Source organism: Prosopis cineraria, unplaced genomic scaffold, assembly GCF_029017545.1.
Source record: "Prosopis cineraria cultivar Desert tree isolate PC_DT_omini unplaced genomic scaffold, ASM2901754v1 PC8, whole genome shotgun sequence".
In the NCBI taxonomy this organism is placed as follows: domain Eukaryota; kingdom Viridiplantae; phylum Streptophyta; class Magnoliopsida; order Fabales; family Fabaceae; genus Prosopis; species Prosopis cineraria.
The window spans coordinates 14533597-14550813 of record NW_026555339.1 but is presented as its reverse complement, the minus strand read 5'-3'; the positions used below and the strand labels follow the sequence as shown (position 1 = coordinate 14550813).

The 17217-nt window shown below is 34.2% G+C and overlaps 1 protein-coding gene across 1 annotated transcript; it reads left to right on the top strand.

The window, feature by feature from the left end:
- The first annotated feature begins 268 nt into the window (after window positions 1-268).
- On the top strand, window positions 269-16676 carry LOC129318122 (structural maintenance of chromosomes protein 3-like). Its single transcript, XM_054962707.1, is given in 32 exon segments — window positions 269-411; window positions 650-692; window positions 1402-1477; window positions 2365-2403; window positions 2540-2607; window positions 2711-2782; window positions 3263-3342; window positions 3479-3557; window positions 3662-3779; window positions 3861-4036; window positions 5911-6156; window positions 6235-6356; window positions 6771-6915; window positions 7617-7789; window positions 7861-7960; window positions 8632-8768; window positions 9002-9203; window positions 9620-9707; window positions 9792-9902; window positions 9905-9952; window positions 10749-10927; window positions 11037-11228; window positions 11303-11486; window positions 11578-11648; window positions 11720-11735; window positions 11738-11870; window positions 12543-12711; window positions 13087-13233; window positions 13502-13597; window positions 14434-14608; window positions 15593-15784; window positions 16297-16676. Coding segments are annotated over 30 exon segments (3648 nt in total). The 5' UTR covers window positions 269-411; window positions 650-677; the 3' UTR covers window position 15784; window positions 16297-16676.
- Window positions 16677-17217: the final 541 nt, after the last annotated feature.

Below are 17217 nucleotides of genomic sequence, written 5' to 3'. Positions count from 1 at the left end.
TGTGTAATTCTAACTTTTAATTATTAATGTATTTTATAATGAGTGAAAATATATTTATATTTATATTAAAATTAATAAATATTAGGAAAAAATAATTTTTTTACACGTATTAAATTATTTATTTTTTGAATCAATATTAGTTGGAAAATGTTCATACTTTGAGTGGGGGAAATAAATATTTTTGGTAAAGAATAATATTTGATATTTGAATATAGAGGACTTGAGTATAAAAAAACGAAACGAACAGCTGCGTACGAAGAGCTTTGAAAATTAATTGTAACCCCAATAGAACACTATCGCGTGTCTAGCGGAGCCATCTCTCTCCGTCGACGAACACGCATTTCACACTCCGTCAGACGCTGGCCCCCGTTGTCAACCTTCCGTGGTTGTTTCCGGCAAGCAGTGAAGAAGGTTCGAATCTTAGGGCTATTATATCAACTCTGCATATTTCAAAGATTTCAGTGGGGGCATTATGCCCCCACTGAGTGTGCTGTAGTTCCGCCTATGTTAGAGAGTGTTCCTCATCAGCAAGGAAGCTTCTAAATCCCACCAAACCTTGCTTGTTGCTGTGGTTCCTGATACTCTGAATTGTTTCTTATGCGTTTTTTAAAAACGGTGCTGATGGATTTTTTAATTGCTTCTTCTATAGGTTGGGTTATGATACTTTCAAGTTCAAGATGCACATAAAGCAGGTAATTTTGCTGTGAAATGCATTCTTGGTTTATTTTCTTTTTTCCACTGATGTGGTTTCAGTTAGTGGATTTGAAATTTGATGTTTTAAAAAACATAATATGATTCACTTCTTATATTTTACACAGACGGACTCTCTTCTAGGTGTCCTATGTATATTTTGTCATGCAATTTTCTCAATCAATTCTTGTTCTGCTCATGCATCTACCCCAACCTACTATAAAAATGATGTGACAAGAATTTGTTGACCATCTTTTCAACGATCTGTCTACACAGGGGTTTATAAATCTTTTAGTGGCATGGTTTAATTGTAATGTAAGCGTCAATACTAGAGAGTAGAAGTCTCTGGTTTTGCTAAGTGAAACTCAAGCAGATGTATCAGGGTTGAAACTGTAGTTTGATGGCATTTTGGTGGCATATCTGTATTTTCCCCGTGTTTTGTTGTTTTACATTAGGAGCATTTGCTTTATCTGTTATTAGTCAGAATTAGTTGAAGAGGGAGGTCTGGCACACAATCACTGTTCTGCGTGTCAATTGCTGCTATAAGCACACGGCCAAACCTAGTAGGGGTGTGAAGAATTTTTGTATGAATTGAACCTTGTCATTTTAGTCAATTTTTTGGTCTTTCATACTACTTTATATGGCTCATATTGTAAACTGATTCGTAGCTAATTTTTTTTTTGTGGATGTTTTCTTGGGCATTTGATCTAGGTTATAATTGAAGGCTTTAAGAGTTACAGAGAGCAAGTTGCCACAGAGCCTTTCAGCCCTAAAGTTAACTGTGTTGGTATTGTTCCTATCTAAAACCTTTGAATTGTTTTTTCTCTGTTGTTGCAAGATAATAGTTCATGATGCGTGATGTGGACATGGGATGGAGAAATGTCATGATAAGCTCAACTAAGTAGGAAATTAAGGCAATTTTGAACGAACCTTTTAGTTATCTTTGTTATTTTTACATGCGTGCATGTATCTCTACAGACACACACACACTCATATATTTGGCAACGCTTGTAATAAATAATTAATGTCATCTCTTATTAAAAGGATCACAAACCCCCCCCTTTAGTGCTTTATAAATAGGACCTAAGGGAGTATGCTTCATTTCTTTTTCCCACCCCCTCCTAAATCGGACCTAAGGTAGTATGCTTCATTTCATTTTCCCAGTTCCCACCCCCTCCCTTCATTGGTCCACTATTCAAACACCCATAAATAGCATTCAGATATATCAGTGATGACTGATAATTATTAAACAATTCTTAGGCATAATATTGTAGTCCTTGAATCTATTAGGTGATAATCGAACAATTTAGGTACGAGAAAAAGCAGGTAAATCGTATCACACACAGTCCACCAACATGAGGAACGCCCTGGGAGGAATCTCTTCTTGACGCCCTAGAATGATATCTGTCATATTCTTCACAATCTCAGGATCCTCGCTGTAGCTTTCGTAACACCTTTCCCATCGGGGATCTCTGCAAACCTTGAGTCTTTGTTCACTTATTTTTAATCAGTTTCATTACTTGTACTTTATCTCATCTTCTTTCTTCATCACATATCATTAAATGTGAGAATTATTCTCGAATATCTTTTTCCATTTTGCACCTTTTACCTTTCTAGTGACTTATATTAATGGTATAAATTAGTAAAGTAAATATCTAATTGAGTTCTTTACAGTTGGTGCTAATGGATCTGGAAAGACAAACTTTTTCCATGGTAAGCTGAATACTCCCCACCTTTCGCATTTCATCCATTCTTTTGGGGACATTTTTTTTTTTTGGTGGAAGTAACTGAAATTAGATCTCTCACCTCTGATTGAAAACTTTCTTTCCTTATTTTCTCTTGTTTCTAGCAATTCGTTTTGTGTTGAGCGATCTGTTTCATAACCTACGCAGTGAAGATAGGCATGCACTACTCCATGTATGATCCGATTCATATCTCTTTTTCAAGTTGTGTTTTTTTACCATTACTCATCATTTATAGGATTTCAATTAAGCTTAAGTGATCCATTATCTTTACACAGGAGGGAGCTGGACACCAAGTTTTATCTGCATTTGTGGAGATTGTATTTGATAATTCAGACAATCGTATACCGGTAACATTTAAAGGCTAATGTTTTTTTATATTAGGGGGCATTGTTAGGACGGTTTTTATTTTCCTTAGATTTAATTTGTTTAAATCACTTTGCAGTTTCATTTTGTAATGTTATTATAAGGGGATGGCATTTAGGTCTTATAAGTTCAATTTAATGATAGTTGGATCCCAAAAATGTTTGTTGAAAGATGAGCTGTTTTAGATAATTGGAAATTTGGGATTCTTATTTGCAAACAATTGGAAGTAACCTATGAGACCTGAATGCCTAATTTGCATATGAGGTTCATGAGATTCCCATATTTGCACCTGTCTGAATCAACATTCGTAACTTATCTTTTAGCAAAAATTTTTGGAACCTAACTTTCATTAAATTGATTTTTGGGAGGACCTGTGTCATTCCCCCTCATTGTAAATTATACCCATTCATTTATGTCATTCTTGTCTTTTAACTATCTTAACCCATATTCTAACCTCTGGGCAGGTTGACAAAGAGGAAGTGCGTTTACGCCGGACTATTGGTCTGAAAAAGGATGAGTATTTTCTAGATGGAAAACACATAACGTGAGTTTAGATTCTTAAATTAGGGCATTTTCTTTATTCGTATATTCTATTTTCAGATAGTGGTAGATTATACATTATGCTTTCTGATTCTAATTCAAGCCCTGGGCCCTAAAGAAACATGATAAATGATCTGCAGGAAAACTGAAGTTATGAATTTACTTGAAAGTGCTGGTTTCTCTCGCTCAAATCCTTACTATGTTGTACAGCAAGGAAAGGTATGGGTGCATTTTGTTTAAACTTGGGATGGAGTTGAATATTGTTGTATTGATAGATTTTGAAGACTTGAGTTGTAAATTTGTTCTCTCATACTTTTGCACAGATAGCATCACTAACTTTGATGAAAGACTCTGAACGACTGGATTTACTGAAGGAAATTGGGGGTACTCGAGTTTATGAGGAGAGGCGTCGTGAAAGTTTGAAAATAATGCAGGAAACTGGTAAGTCTTTCATTGGGGGAATGATTTTCAATATTTATTAATCATTCTTTTGATGATTATGTATGTTTTCCTGTTAAACAGGAAATAAAAGAAGGCAGATCATTCAAGTGGTGCAGTATTTAGATGAAAGGCTGAAGGAGCTAGATGAGGAGAAAGAGGAACTTAGAAAATATCAGCAGCTTGATAAGCAGAGAAAATCCTTAGAATATGCTATTTATAATAAAGAAATTCAAGATGCTCAGCAAAAACTGGCAGAGGTTATCTTTGTTAAATACTACAGCATTTATTGATCTTACTTGCTTTCTTCCCCTATCACTATTTGTTATTTTTCTCTTTTCTTTAATAATTAAATTGTCAATTGTAAGAAATTTTGGGTTAAGTTACATCATTTTTGTTCATAAGTTTTAATGCTTATTCTAAATCAATTTGATATCTGTTGAGATATGGAAACAAAATATTCAAACTAATTCTCATGGAGGCATGATATTTTTGTAGCATCTTTTTTGGTTTATATTAATTTGATGAGATTTGAATATTAGTGTTTTCTTTAAGATGTTTTCATTCTGAGGACTTGGAAAACTGCATCGGGATTTTATTGGTGTCATTAATGTACTTGAATGCTTTTGGTGGGGTGAATGGCATTGTTAAGATAAAGCCTGGATTCTTCAGCATATAAGTTGAATGTATAAAGTCATGGTCTTTTATCTAAATTTGGTAATTTATGTCTTCCAGGTCCTAGAGAGACCATTGAATTTCCTTTTTCTCTAAAGAATGGTTAATATATTCTGGTAGAGGAAATGCGAAGATGAAATAGCCTGTGAGCTTATGATGAAAGAATAGGTTTTGGATGTTTAACAGACCTATTCTATTTGGCTGTGACTGCCAACGTCTATCCTTACATTTTTTTAGCAAGAAACAGAACAAGAGAACAAGATGGCAAAAAAATTTAAGTGATTTGATGAGATATGATCTTACGCGTTAAATTTTGAACATTTTTTTATGGACAAATTTTGAAAAGCGGATGTTGCAAATTGTGTATTTTATATTTAAGTATAGACCGTCATCCTAACCTCAATTGTTTCGTTCAGAGAACATATACACATCAAATCATGTTGTTACATAAAGTTGAGTGCCTTGTCTATGTATTTGTGTTTTAATGTTGTGTTGTTGAGCTCTGATTAGTATCATTTGTCATGACATGGCATAGGCCATCATTGTGCTTATCCTTTTCTTTTCAGTAAAATTCCGTTTCATTTTTTTTAAATGAAATGCCATATGGTGGTTTGCATGCAATTATGTGACAAGGCATACCTTGGCTGCATTAGTACAGTTACTAGAAGTCAAATCGCTTAATCAATTACTTCCCATTACTATTGTTTCAATACTACTTTCATCCTAGACTGGCATATATTATCCAAAATTCCTGGAAACCTCTATTTGTGTTTAAATTGGGGAAAATCTGTACTTGCCATTCAATTCCTGTTGTAAGGATTATAGAAGATTGGAATATATTAATCAAGTCAATCTGGGATCTTTACCTGACAGCTTAAGCTTTGGTATTGAATGACCCTAAGCATGATGTTTGGGCCCCTATGATCAAATAGTCAAGGGTTCATCCTTCAACCCCCCCTTTCATTATTTAATTAAATTTTAGTGTAAGTTATGGTGGACTTGTGCTTCCGTCATGCTTCAGGCCCAAAGGACATTTATGCTCGGGTGTATTTAAAGATTGAATAAAACTAATCTTTCGTCTTTACTTAACGGCTTATGTTTTTCACTTGAAATGGTCCTTGACAACTGGTAATAATTTACCTGTTGTGTTTATATACTGATTGTTTGTACGTGTCTTACTTAGGATAATAACTTGACATCTGGAAGTTTCATTTGTTAGCTAATTTGGTCACAAGCGTTCTTTCAGTGTTTTCAGTACTGTGGTTTAATTCAAATAAAATAATGTTGGATGCAATTATTTGTAATCTATTAGTGAATTACCTTTTTCTTCTGTTGATCTTCATTGATGTTCTCAAACATGATGCTAATAATATACTGTTGTATGCTTTTTTCTTTCTCTTTTCTTTTGTGCTCTTTTAGAATTGTGAAATGTCATGTTTCTGATGCTTGAATTTTTTAGATAGAAGAAGCTCGAGTAAAGGTTTCTGAGTTATCAACCAAGAAGTACAATGATGTGCTTGATGCAAATGAGAAGTCCAGAGATTTAGAAAATACATTGAAAGACATCACAAAAGAACTTCAAAGTTTAAATAAAGAGAAAGAAATTATGGAGAAGAGAAGAACTGAGGCATTAAAGAAGCACACAGAGCTTGAGCTTGATGCAAAAGACCTACAAGAGAAGATCTCTGGAAATATCCGAGCCAAAGTATTATTATGATAAATTATGAATTTTTTGAATGTGATGGTTCTCTATCTTATCCATTTCTGCGTTTTGTGCATTCAGGCAGATGCTGTAAGACAACTAGAAATACTTGAGAGAGAAATTCAGGACTCAATGGATGAGCTTGACAAAATCAGTCCTTTATATGAGAATCAAGTCATACAAGAGAAAGACATTACCAAGCGGTATGCTGTAATTGTACTTGTCTCAGTTGTCTTCTTTATGCTTCAATTCAGTTTATTGTCTGCAACACTCTCTTTGTGATGTACATTTATTTATTTTCTCCTGTATTTTTTTTGTCTCCCTTTTGTTATATAAAATTCTTATCATTTATGACATGTTATGTCAAATTTCTTTAAGGGCCTCTGGTCCATGATGATGGGAGCATCAATCATTTAACGTTTACTTCTATCCTGTATGCTAATTTACATATATGCACATGCATCTTGCATATCTTAACTGCCTAATATATTACATGCATATTGCTTGTATTTGTATATACATGGTCTTGTATACAATGAAATTTTTAACCTATTGATGGAAGCATTGGTGTACTCTAAAGTTTATTTCTAATGAAAATCTTCCCCCCCCCCAAACAGAATAATGGAGCGTGAGAAGAAGCTGAGTATCCTTTACCAAAAGCAAGGACGTGCAACTCAGTTTTCTAGTAAAGCTGCTCGTGATAAATGGCTTCAAAAGGAGATTGATGATCTTGAACGAGTGCTTTCTTCAAACTTGGGGCAGGCATGGGTTCATTTATTTGTTTGAGTATTTAATGTTTCTAATATTTTAATGGACACTTGAATAGACTATTTTGATACATAAAGCGATCATCTTAGTCTTGGGCATTAATCTTTCTTTTTCTATCAATTTCTGGGGTGATAACAAAATCATTCTCTGTTTGTTGTTTGAAATTCTTTTAATATGTTTTGGTGAAAGAAAGATTGTAAGAGAATGAAGGAATAATCTAGCAGGTAAGATATTCACTTGGAAGAAATTAAAATATTTAAAATTGAAACATACAGTTAAAGAGATCATATAAGCAAAAGCTTGCTGCTATCTTTGTACATCATCTAAGCATATATTTAAGGAAGACTCTACTACTGCCTTTTTAGTAGAAGAGTAAAAGTAGGAAGGGATTGTACCTTAGTTTTTACATTTGTTTATTCTGTTGTGTTTAAATTAATTTTGCTCTCTCCTCTTAAACCCAGATGTATTAAATGATCCTTAGCATTGCTTTCTATATTTCTTTTAGTATTTTCTTATGTTAATACTTAATAATTAGTATCTTATGCTCTGCTAAATACACATTTTTTATTATTTGTTTCTGCATAAGTTCGATAAATAATTTATTTCTTCTCAAATTGGTTTACTTCTTCATACGTCTCTTGATTGGCTGTCACCTTTCTTGCTCCACCCCCCTCCTTTTTTTCCCGGCAAAACAGGAGCAAAAACTTAGAGAAGAAATTGATAGGCTAAATGGCGAACTACATAATTGTGATGAATACATTGAGAGTCGTAAATCAGAAATTACAACTTTGGAGTCCCTCATTGCTGAATCACGTGATGGCTTTAATCATCACAGAGTACAAAGAGACAAGTTGCATGATGAGCGGAAGTATGTTCTATAATACAATTTTACTCAGTTCAGACTCCAGAATCTAGTTCTTATGATTTGAGGTATTGTAGGTCTTTGTGGGCCAGAGAGAATGGACTTACTTCTGCAATTGACAAGTTGAAAGCAGAAGTTGAGAAGGCTGAAAAGAGCCTTGATCATGCGATTCCTGGAGTAATCTATCTTTTAACCTTATTTTAGCATCTTATTTCTGTATTCTATTGTTTAGCATTTTGCAAGTTTAGATCGAAATGTTGAATAAGTAACCTAGACTATATATCGCTTGACTGAGGAGTTCATTGGAGAAACCTGAATCCAAGTTGCTCAAAGCCTCTGACGTGACATGTTCATGTTATTTTCTGACTAGATAGCATCTTTCATGATATAGATACCCTCCTGAATAGGTTTAAATCTATACCATTCACTCAACATTCTTAGAATAAATAAATCACCACTTACTTGAATACACTGACTTGAGCATGTTATCACAACTTTCTGTTAGACATGCATATATGGGAACTGTTTAGTTCTTGATTATAGTGATCTCACTCATATCAGGAGCATTCTAAAACTCAAATGATGAAAGATAAAATTTCATTGGCGTGGCAGAACTTTTGAAGTGAGACAGAGTCCTTATACTTATGCATGATATTTCCATCTGTCTCCATCTCTACCCTTTCCATCTAATACTGAGCGCCTGAGAGTGTTTAGTTTCTGGAGATAGTTGTTGACAAACTGTCTTTTGTCTAGTTCATAGTTGATCTGTCATAGTAGTGTAAATGGATTTATTCATGGTAAATGGTTATTTTTTGTTCTCAAAATTGAAAATTTCTTTTAATCCTCAGGATGTGAGAAGAGGGTTGAATTCAGTTCGGAAAATCTGCAAAGAGTATAAAATTTCAGGAGTTCATGGTCCAATCATTGAGTTGTTGAACTGTGATGAAAAATTTTTCACTGCAGTTGAAGTTACTGCAGGAAACAGGTGAGTGACAATTCTCCTAATTTTTGTTCCTGGTACGTGAATATATTGGCTTCACCCAGTAGAAAAATTGGGGATCAGGATTGAAAGTTTGCTTCTACTTTTTTATTCATTGATCTTGTAATTGTTCTTGCCATCATATCTTTCCTGGTTTCAGATTGTTGTACACCTTGTTTTTTTTGGCCTTCTTTTTACATCTTTTTTGATGTTTCCATTTACCATCCTTGCTTGAACAGCTTGTTTCATGTGGTTGTTGAAACTGATGACACGTCAACCCAGATAATTAGACATCTTAATTCTCAGAAAGGTGGGCGTGTTACTTTTATTCCACTTAATCGAGTGAAGGCTCCAAACATCAATTATCCTCCAAGTTCTGATGTGATACCGCTTCTAAAGAAATTAAATTTTAAACATGACTATACTTCAGCATTCAGTCAGGTTAGCTTCATTAAAAATACTGTTTCTTTTTTAAACATCAATACTTCTATTTAGATTCTATCTGGTTGATGCCCCTGGTCTTGGTCTGTTTTTTAAATGTAACTTGAGGAAGCTGTGTTGAACATTCAATTTATGTAGTCAAACTGTTTCAGCATGTTTCTCGTTTCAATACACTTCAGAGGCTTTTGCATCTTTACGTTTTTCATGCTTTTGTGGTGCTAAATATGCTGCATTCGTACTTGAATTTGTGTTATTCCTTTGCCTTTTTCTTGTTCAATTCTTGGAATAATTAGTATCCTTAATTTGAATTGGACATTTGTGTATACTGTTGTTGTTTAGTTAATTATGCAGTTGCCTCCATATGACTATGTTGGTTGTTAGATCTCCCTTGACATTGCTTCCAACATTTCTCCTAGGTATTTGCAAGAACAGTTATCTGCAAAAATCTTGATGTGGCATCAAGAGTTGCTCGTACTGATGGTCTGGACTGCATAACATTGGAAGGTTGGGTTTAAACTCCTAAAAAGGCCTGTCTTCGTTATTTTACCTTGTTTTTACCTTAACAAGTTGTTGGTTATCCTACTTCAGGTGATCAAGTGAGCAAGAAAGGTAGTATGACTGGTGGATTTTACGATCATAGGCGATCAAAATTGAAGCTTATGAATATTATTAAGCAGAATGCAGACTCTATTCACATGAAGGAGAGGAATTAGAGAAAGTTAGAATTGAGCTTCAAGATATCCTTTCATGTTTATGATATATATCTTTTATTAAACTAAACTTTCTTTATTGTACTCACAAATTATAATGAGAGCATAAGAAGCCTATATAGAACGTACTGATGAAAAAAACTAGAAGAAATTTGAATCCATATTTTGACCTGATTGCATGAGTTAAATACAGAATGACCTTTCTTTGATGTCTCTCTCATTTTGATTTTATTATTTATGTTTTTGTTTTGATGTGGTGTCGTGTATTTGTTGGGATGTTTAGATGACTCTGGGCAAATTGATGAGTCTTGGGGAAAAAAAATTATGATGCTATTCTTCCTAATGCACCCCATCTAGTGGGATAAGGCTTGTTATTGTTGTGTTCTTCCTGGTGTAGATTTAATTTATGGTCCTTTTGATACTTATTTTGGCTTCGGTCATGTTGATATCACTTTCTTGAAAACAACATTTAAAATTGATAAGTGGCATTGCTCCATAACAATCTAAAATTCTTTTGAAATTGACGTGACAGCTGAAATTAACATTGAGAAGCTTTACTGGGATTTCATTTTACTGATATAATGTGTTTTATAGCACTTTGTTGGGGTACCAGAAGCCTTCACTGAAGTCTAATGATTCATGTCTCTGCTTATTAGCTATGATTTATGTTGTCCCCTTTTTTGCTTTATTGATTGATGGATCAATTTAGCTTTGTTATTATGATAGGAGACAGTACCGTTATTAGCTATTTATCAGAGTATGTGAAATTTAATCTATACGTTAGTTCTTGTGAATGGCATTTCTGATGACAATATCAAGAGGGGATTTCCATCAGTGTTGTTTCTGCTGAACTAAATCTTACAGATAGACCAGAAAATCACTGAACTTGTTGCTGAGCAGCAGAAGTTTGATGCTAAGCGGGCTCATGATAAATCAGAACTGGATCAGCTTAAGCAGGACATTGCTAATGCTAAAAAGCAGAAGCAGCTAGTTTCTAAAGCACTTGAAAATAAGGTGTTACTACAGTTCTAGAATATTTATACCTATATCTTCTCTTATGTTTATCAATGCTTGTGGAATGCTTTTCAAGTTGTTTTTTTAGCTTCGCCTTAATTGCTTGTAGGAGAAGTCACTTGTAGATGTCCAGAATCAAATTGATCAGCTTAGAGCTAGCATGGGAATGAAAAGGGCCGAGATGGGCACAGAGCTCATTGATCACTTGACACCTGAGGAAAAGAAGCTCTTGTCAGATTTGAATCCTGAAATCAAAGAACTTAAAGAGAAGCTTGTTGCTTGCAAGAGTGATCGTGTTGAGGTTAATGTTTGAATCCTCCGGGTGCTTGAAATTTTTTAGTGGTCCTTGGTCCTATATTAACTTCAACTTTGCAGACTGAAGCAAGAAAAGCAGAGCTGGAAACTAATCTGACAACTAACCTTAGGAGAAGGAAGCAAGAGTTGGAGGCTGTAATATCATCTGTGGAAGCTGACTCCCTGGTTGTTGATGCTGAATTGAAGGGACAGGAACTTAATGATGCTAGACTACTGGTTGAAGATGCGACACAGCAGCTAAGAAGTGAGGCCTTCAATCACTTTTGTCTCTTATTTATATCTTGAAGTACGATTTATATTTCCTTGATTCCTTCTGACCAAGTTATCTTCCCCAGGAGTTTCTGATAGTATAAATGATCGAATGAAGCAAAGTAAAAAGATTAAAGATGAAATGAATAAATTGAAGGTAGCGCCTCTCCTAAATTGTTTGGTGGTGGTGATTGTGGCTGGTCCTTTAATGATTACTTATGGCTGCAGGCTTTGGAGGATGATTATGAAGGAAACTTCAAGAAGAAGCTAAAGAATTAGAGCAATTGCTGAGCAAAAAAAATATATATTCTGCTAAAGAAGATGAATGTACCAAGAAAATCAGGGAACTGGGCCCATTGTCATCAGATGCTTTTGAGACGTAAGTCTTCTCATATAGTTTCTTATTTTTCCCCATTTCTTTTTTTGGTCTTTTTGGTTGCAAGAGGAATTTTGAGGGTTAGGCAACCCAAAAGTATTATCTAGAAAAACCAAAAGAGATGACTGTTCCATAACATAGCAGAGTCTCCAACTAAATATTTTCTGGGGGACTATCCTTAATTAGCTGCATTTCATCTCAAAAGGCAAAGCTGAAGTTCTTTTCTAGAATGATTTGTCAGAAGCTACTTAAAGTTTCGCACCTACTACTTGTTAAACATTCAATGCCATAGCTACAGACTTGCTTATCTTTATAATATGATTCTTCTGTCTGATTCCAAGGATTTCAATATGGCATGCCAAAATTTTCGAGTTGTGCTGAAATGCCTTGTATTCATGAAACTGACAGCAAACATCTTATTGCAGAGTCTGAAACGCATGGTTATTTCCCTTTCTTGCTTGGACAGTGCCAACATGATTTACCCTGTAGCTTTATGCTACTAAAGTTCATTGCCTTATCGGTTCAATTAATTTCCTTTAGTGGGTTATTACCAAGGAATGGGAAACTGTTAATACTCTAAAGCTTCTTGTATTGTGCAATATGTCATGACCTGTATATGTTGAATTTCTCTAACAAAAGCATTTTATTCTTTTCCTCCTGTATTGAAATGTATAGGTACAAGCGGCGAAACATCAAAGAGCTGCACAAGATGCTGCACAGGTGCAATGAGCAGTTGCAGCAGTTCAGTCACGTGAACAAAAAAGCACTTGATCAATACATAAACTTCACAGAACAGCGAGAAGAACTTCAGAAAAGACAAGCTGAACTAGATGCAGGAGATGAGGTATTTATTTTCTGTTCTGTTTCTCAGGAAATTCCATTGATAGTTGAGCATATATATTGCCTGGCATCCATTGTTGGATGCAGAATTTATTATCTCCAGCATTTGAAACGATTGTTTATTCTTGGCATCTGACATTGCTTCTTTTCTGCATCACTGAATTTTGTCTTCTTAACAACACCTATATATGTTCTATCTATTTACTTTGCATTATTTGTTTTCTGGAGTGTCGTCTGCTGATGCATATTGCAGTTTTAATGTATTCTGATATTGAGCTTGATCTAGCCTGTGGGGCCTTTTCCTCTCTCACCTTATCCTGTGATAATAATTTATCCAGCAACACTAACTCAGTTGATTTCTGTCATTGAATACTTGCAGAAAATTAGAGAATTAATATCAGTTCTAGATCAACGGAAGGATGAATCCATAGAACGAACTTTCAAAGGTGTTGCAAGGCACTTTCGAGAAGTCTTTTCTGAACTTGTGCAAGGTGGCCATGGTCATCTTGTTATGATGAAGAAGAAGGTTTGTAATGATTAATCAATATCTTTTGCTTAATAGCTTCTACATTGAGTTCTTAGGATTTTGGAGGGGAACATGGTGCTGTATGTCTTGTGCTTCATAATAATGTTAACATTTTCTTAAATGTCAAAGTGATTCCGTTTGTAGGTTTTCATGTATGATATTGTGGTGCTTGATTATGCTTGTATTGCTTCATTTTTGGGATAAGTTATGTGTAAATTTTTTCCTCTATTCTGGTTGGTGTTTGCGCATTCTGATTTCTTTTCAACAGGATGGTGATCCTGTTGCTGATGATGAAGACGAGGATGGTCCTCGTGAAGCTGATCCAGAGGGGAGAGTGGAAAAATATATTGGAGTGAAAGTAAAGGCAAGTGCATGCTTGGCTTCTTGCTGAATCGTTTATGCTTTCCTCTTTATCAGAATGCTTCTGCTTTTGTTGTAGAGTCTCGGTGAAAGATATGCTGTTGCGATGTATCACTATTTATAGCTAATTTATCTTCGTTTCTGATGAAAATGACTGAGTTTTTGTCTTTTTCTCAGCAATTCGTGTAATTTTATTCAGAATCAGGGGTATAAATAGAGTTTTGAGGCAAAAAACCTGCCCTTCTAGCTCTAATAAATCTAGGTTAAATCAATCCAATAACTCTAGTAGATAAGATGATTAAAAACTAGATAAAGTACCAAATGGATAAATAATGATAAAATAAAATACTACATATTGAGTATTAAATCCTAGATATTAAATATTAAAATTTCTAGTATCATAGGACTTTCAACAGTTTCCGGTTGGAATTCAGATTGGAGTTTTATGAGCCCAACACTGTCCTGTGCCAAGCTAATCTTAAGAGGAGGCCCAATGAGGCTCTTGATGCTATTAGTAAGAAATGGGGCCAGGTCATTTTGTCTCCTCTCTGAGCTTTAACACCTTTCTTTTACATAGGCAATACATATGTAATCAGGTTTCCATTGGAGTTACATTCATTTCTTGGCAAACCTAGCAAAAGGAAAAATCTACATTCGACAAAGCAAACATCATCGCCCAACTAAACAGATGTGTCCTGATCCATTATATGATTGCGAGGCATGCATGTCTACATCCCCTGCCCCTTTTTCATGTGGAGCGTGATGTCTGTTAGTTGGAGTTTGTCGGGCATCACTCCAAACATTTCTTCTGATAATCATGGACAATCTTTTGCATTACAGGTTTCTTTCACTGGACAAGGAGAGACACAATCTATGAAGCAGCTGTCGGGGGGTCAAAAAACTGTTGTTGCCCTTACGCTTATCTTTGCCATACAGCGATGTGATCCAGCTCCTTTCTATCTTTTTGATGAGATAGATGCAGCACTGGATCCACAGTACCGAACTGCAGTTGGAAGTATCCTTTTTTTAAAATTGTATACTATCTTCAGGTCAAATAAGTGCTTTGCATTGTCTTTTTTGCAAATTCCATAAGTTATGATCAAACATCTAAATATATAATGCCATATTACATTGTGCCCTTGGACATAGTCTCCAGAGTTCACTACTTACTCCCTAATGTTATATTTGGCCGAAATGGTTGTTTTGTGCTTTGTTCACACTCCATGCCAACAATTTTGTAGTATTTTCTTTGGCTCTCCCTTCTTTATCTGTTTCAGCTTTTAGGTTGAGTTGTTATTTAGGATTCATAATTAAGGCCTCTAGGGTTGTGATTTTATTTAAGAAATTTAAGGTATCATTTTCCAATCAAACTAGTGAAGGTCCTATGTGTTGCACCGAGTTTTGAGAAATTAGCCTAGCTAGTCATGGTTCATAAATAGTGCGACTTAATAGAATTTTTATATTATATATAGATAGATTATAATAGGTGGAATTTTTTTTTTTTTGAACACCACCTATCCTGGCACTAATTATTGGTATGTTAATTTTAATTTTAAAATTTAAAATTGACTAGTTCTAATGTAGCTGGATCAATGTACCTTATCCATTTAAGTTTTCTCCATTTCTTTAACCTACATTATAGCGGTTCTTGACTCTGGAATCGCCTTAAAGGTGTTTTGCATGCTAATAATTTTTTTTTTTTTTTTTGGGTTAGGGTTTGACATTTATTTCCAATCAAGCTTTTGTTGGTTCATGAAAGTCATGAAGGCTGTGGGTTTATCTATATTAGTAAACTTGTAAATTAAAGATAAGTTCAATTTCAAATGGAAAAGTGATTGGAATTAAATTCATTGAGTTGTGAGCTGACACTGATACTTGAAGAATTTATATAACACATTGCATTAGAGACAAGTAGGGCCTTCTACTATATTTTTAGCAGCATTTCGGTTCTCGCATCTTATATTCCTATTGTGCCTTTTGGATTTCTTAACTTGAGCAGATATGATTCGACGCTTGGCTGACCTTGCTAACACTCAATTTATTACAACAACATTCCGACCAGAGCTTGTGAAAGTGGCTGACCAGATATATGGAGTGACACATAAGAACAGGGTCAGCCGTGTCAATCTCGTGTCCAAGGAAGACGCGCTAGAGTTTATTGAGCACGACCAGACTCACAATGCTGAATGAGGTCAGAGAACCATCAAAAGTTTTCAAGTCGCTTTTCTTTTGTTAGACGTCTGATTTGGGTGTTGGGTGGTATTCTGCTAGACCTAGATGGATCAAACTAGCAGGCACAATGCAGAAAAGACATCTGGCTGTTATTATAGGGTCTAAAAGGATTCTTTAATTTTTAACATAAGGCATTTGATAGGGCATTAATTACTCTTTTTTTTTCTGTATTTCCTTTATTTAAATTCATTAACTATAAGAGATAATGTAATGGAAATTTTAAAAAATTAATTTAAATTAGGGTAAAATTAGAAGTTTATTAAATTTAGACAAAGTTAACAACTTAACCACATTTTCTTATTTCCAATAAGGTAATTAGAGATGTTTTATAATATAAATCAAAGAGTATACATGTGTATATATATATATATATGTTTGCATCAGATACTTGTATCAATGCATATATGTGTATGTATGCATGTAAGATTTGCCTCTATTATACATACTCTGAGGTGCTATTTTTGTTGTCAGGTGCTTCTGATTCCAATGAATATCTGATACAGAATTACTTGAATCAGAGTATGGATTCCACCGAGGCTGATGTAAAGTAGATCCCAGTTCATTCAAATTCATGAACCGGCACTTGGTTTGTACGATATGTATTGACTGATCTGATGCTTGCATAGGTCCTAGAATAACCCAGAAGTTACTTTTATCTTCTTATATATATATATATATATATATTTCTGTATATGCTCCAAAATTTGTTTATTTGTCATTATATTAGTCTATTAGGCAGACATCTTGTAGCTACCCTTGGGGAAAAATTGGAATACTGTTTGATATTGATGAAGGAAATCATTTTCTGTACAAATTATATTTCTTACTCCGATTTCTACTTGAATTTTTAATGGTGTTGGATATGATTTATTTGATTATAATGGTTTATTTGTGTTCATGCTCTAACGTTTTTGTCTGTGTAGGGCATGGAATAAACCCAGAAGTTGCTTTTCTTGGTACCTATACCCCTTTTAGTTTGTTTATGTTATCCTGTAGCCATGACGGGGAAAAACTTGAATACTATTTGATTTGTTTTAGAAAATTTAATCCCCAGCTCCTTATAATTTTTCTTCAATTTTAAGTTAGATTATAATTTATTTTGTTTTAATCAAGCAGTTTGATTAATTAGATATGTTAATCCTTGAAGGTTAAAATTAGTAATAAATAATTAACTTTCTCAAAAGAAATTATTTTGTTTTTGAAGTTTATAAAAAAATTTGATTTAATACTTTTGACCAAAAATTTTAAAAAAAAAGTGATTTAATACAATGTTCACATTTTTATGAAAATTCTTTATGTATCGAAAATTTAAAAGATATAGCCTAATAAATTGAGTTATAAAAATTATTTACTTAATTGTAAAGTTATATATGATGGTCAAAAGTATGTTAT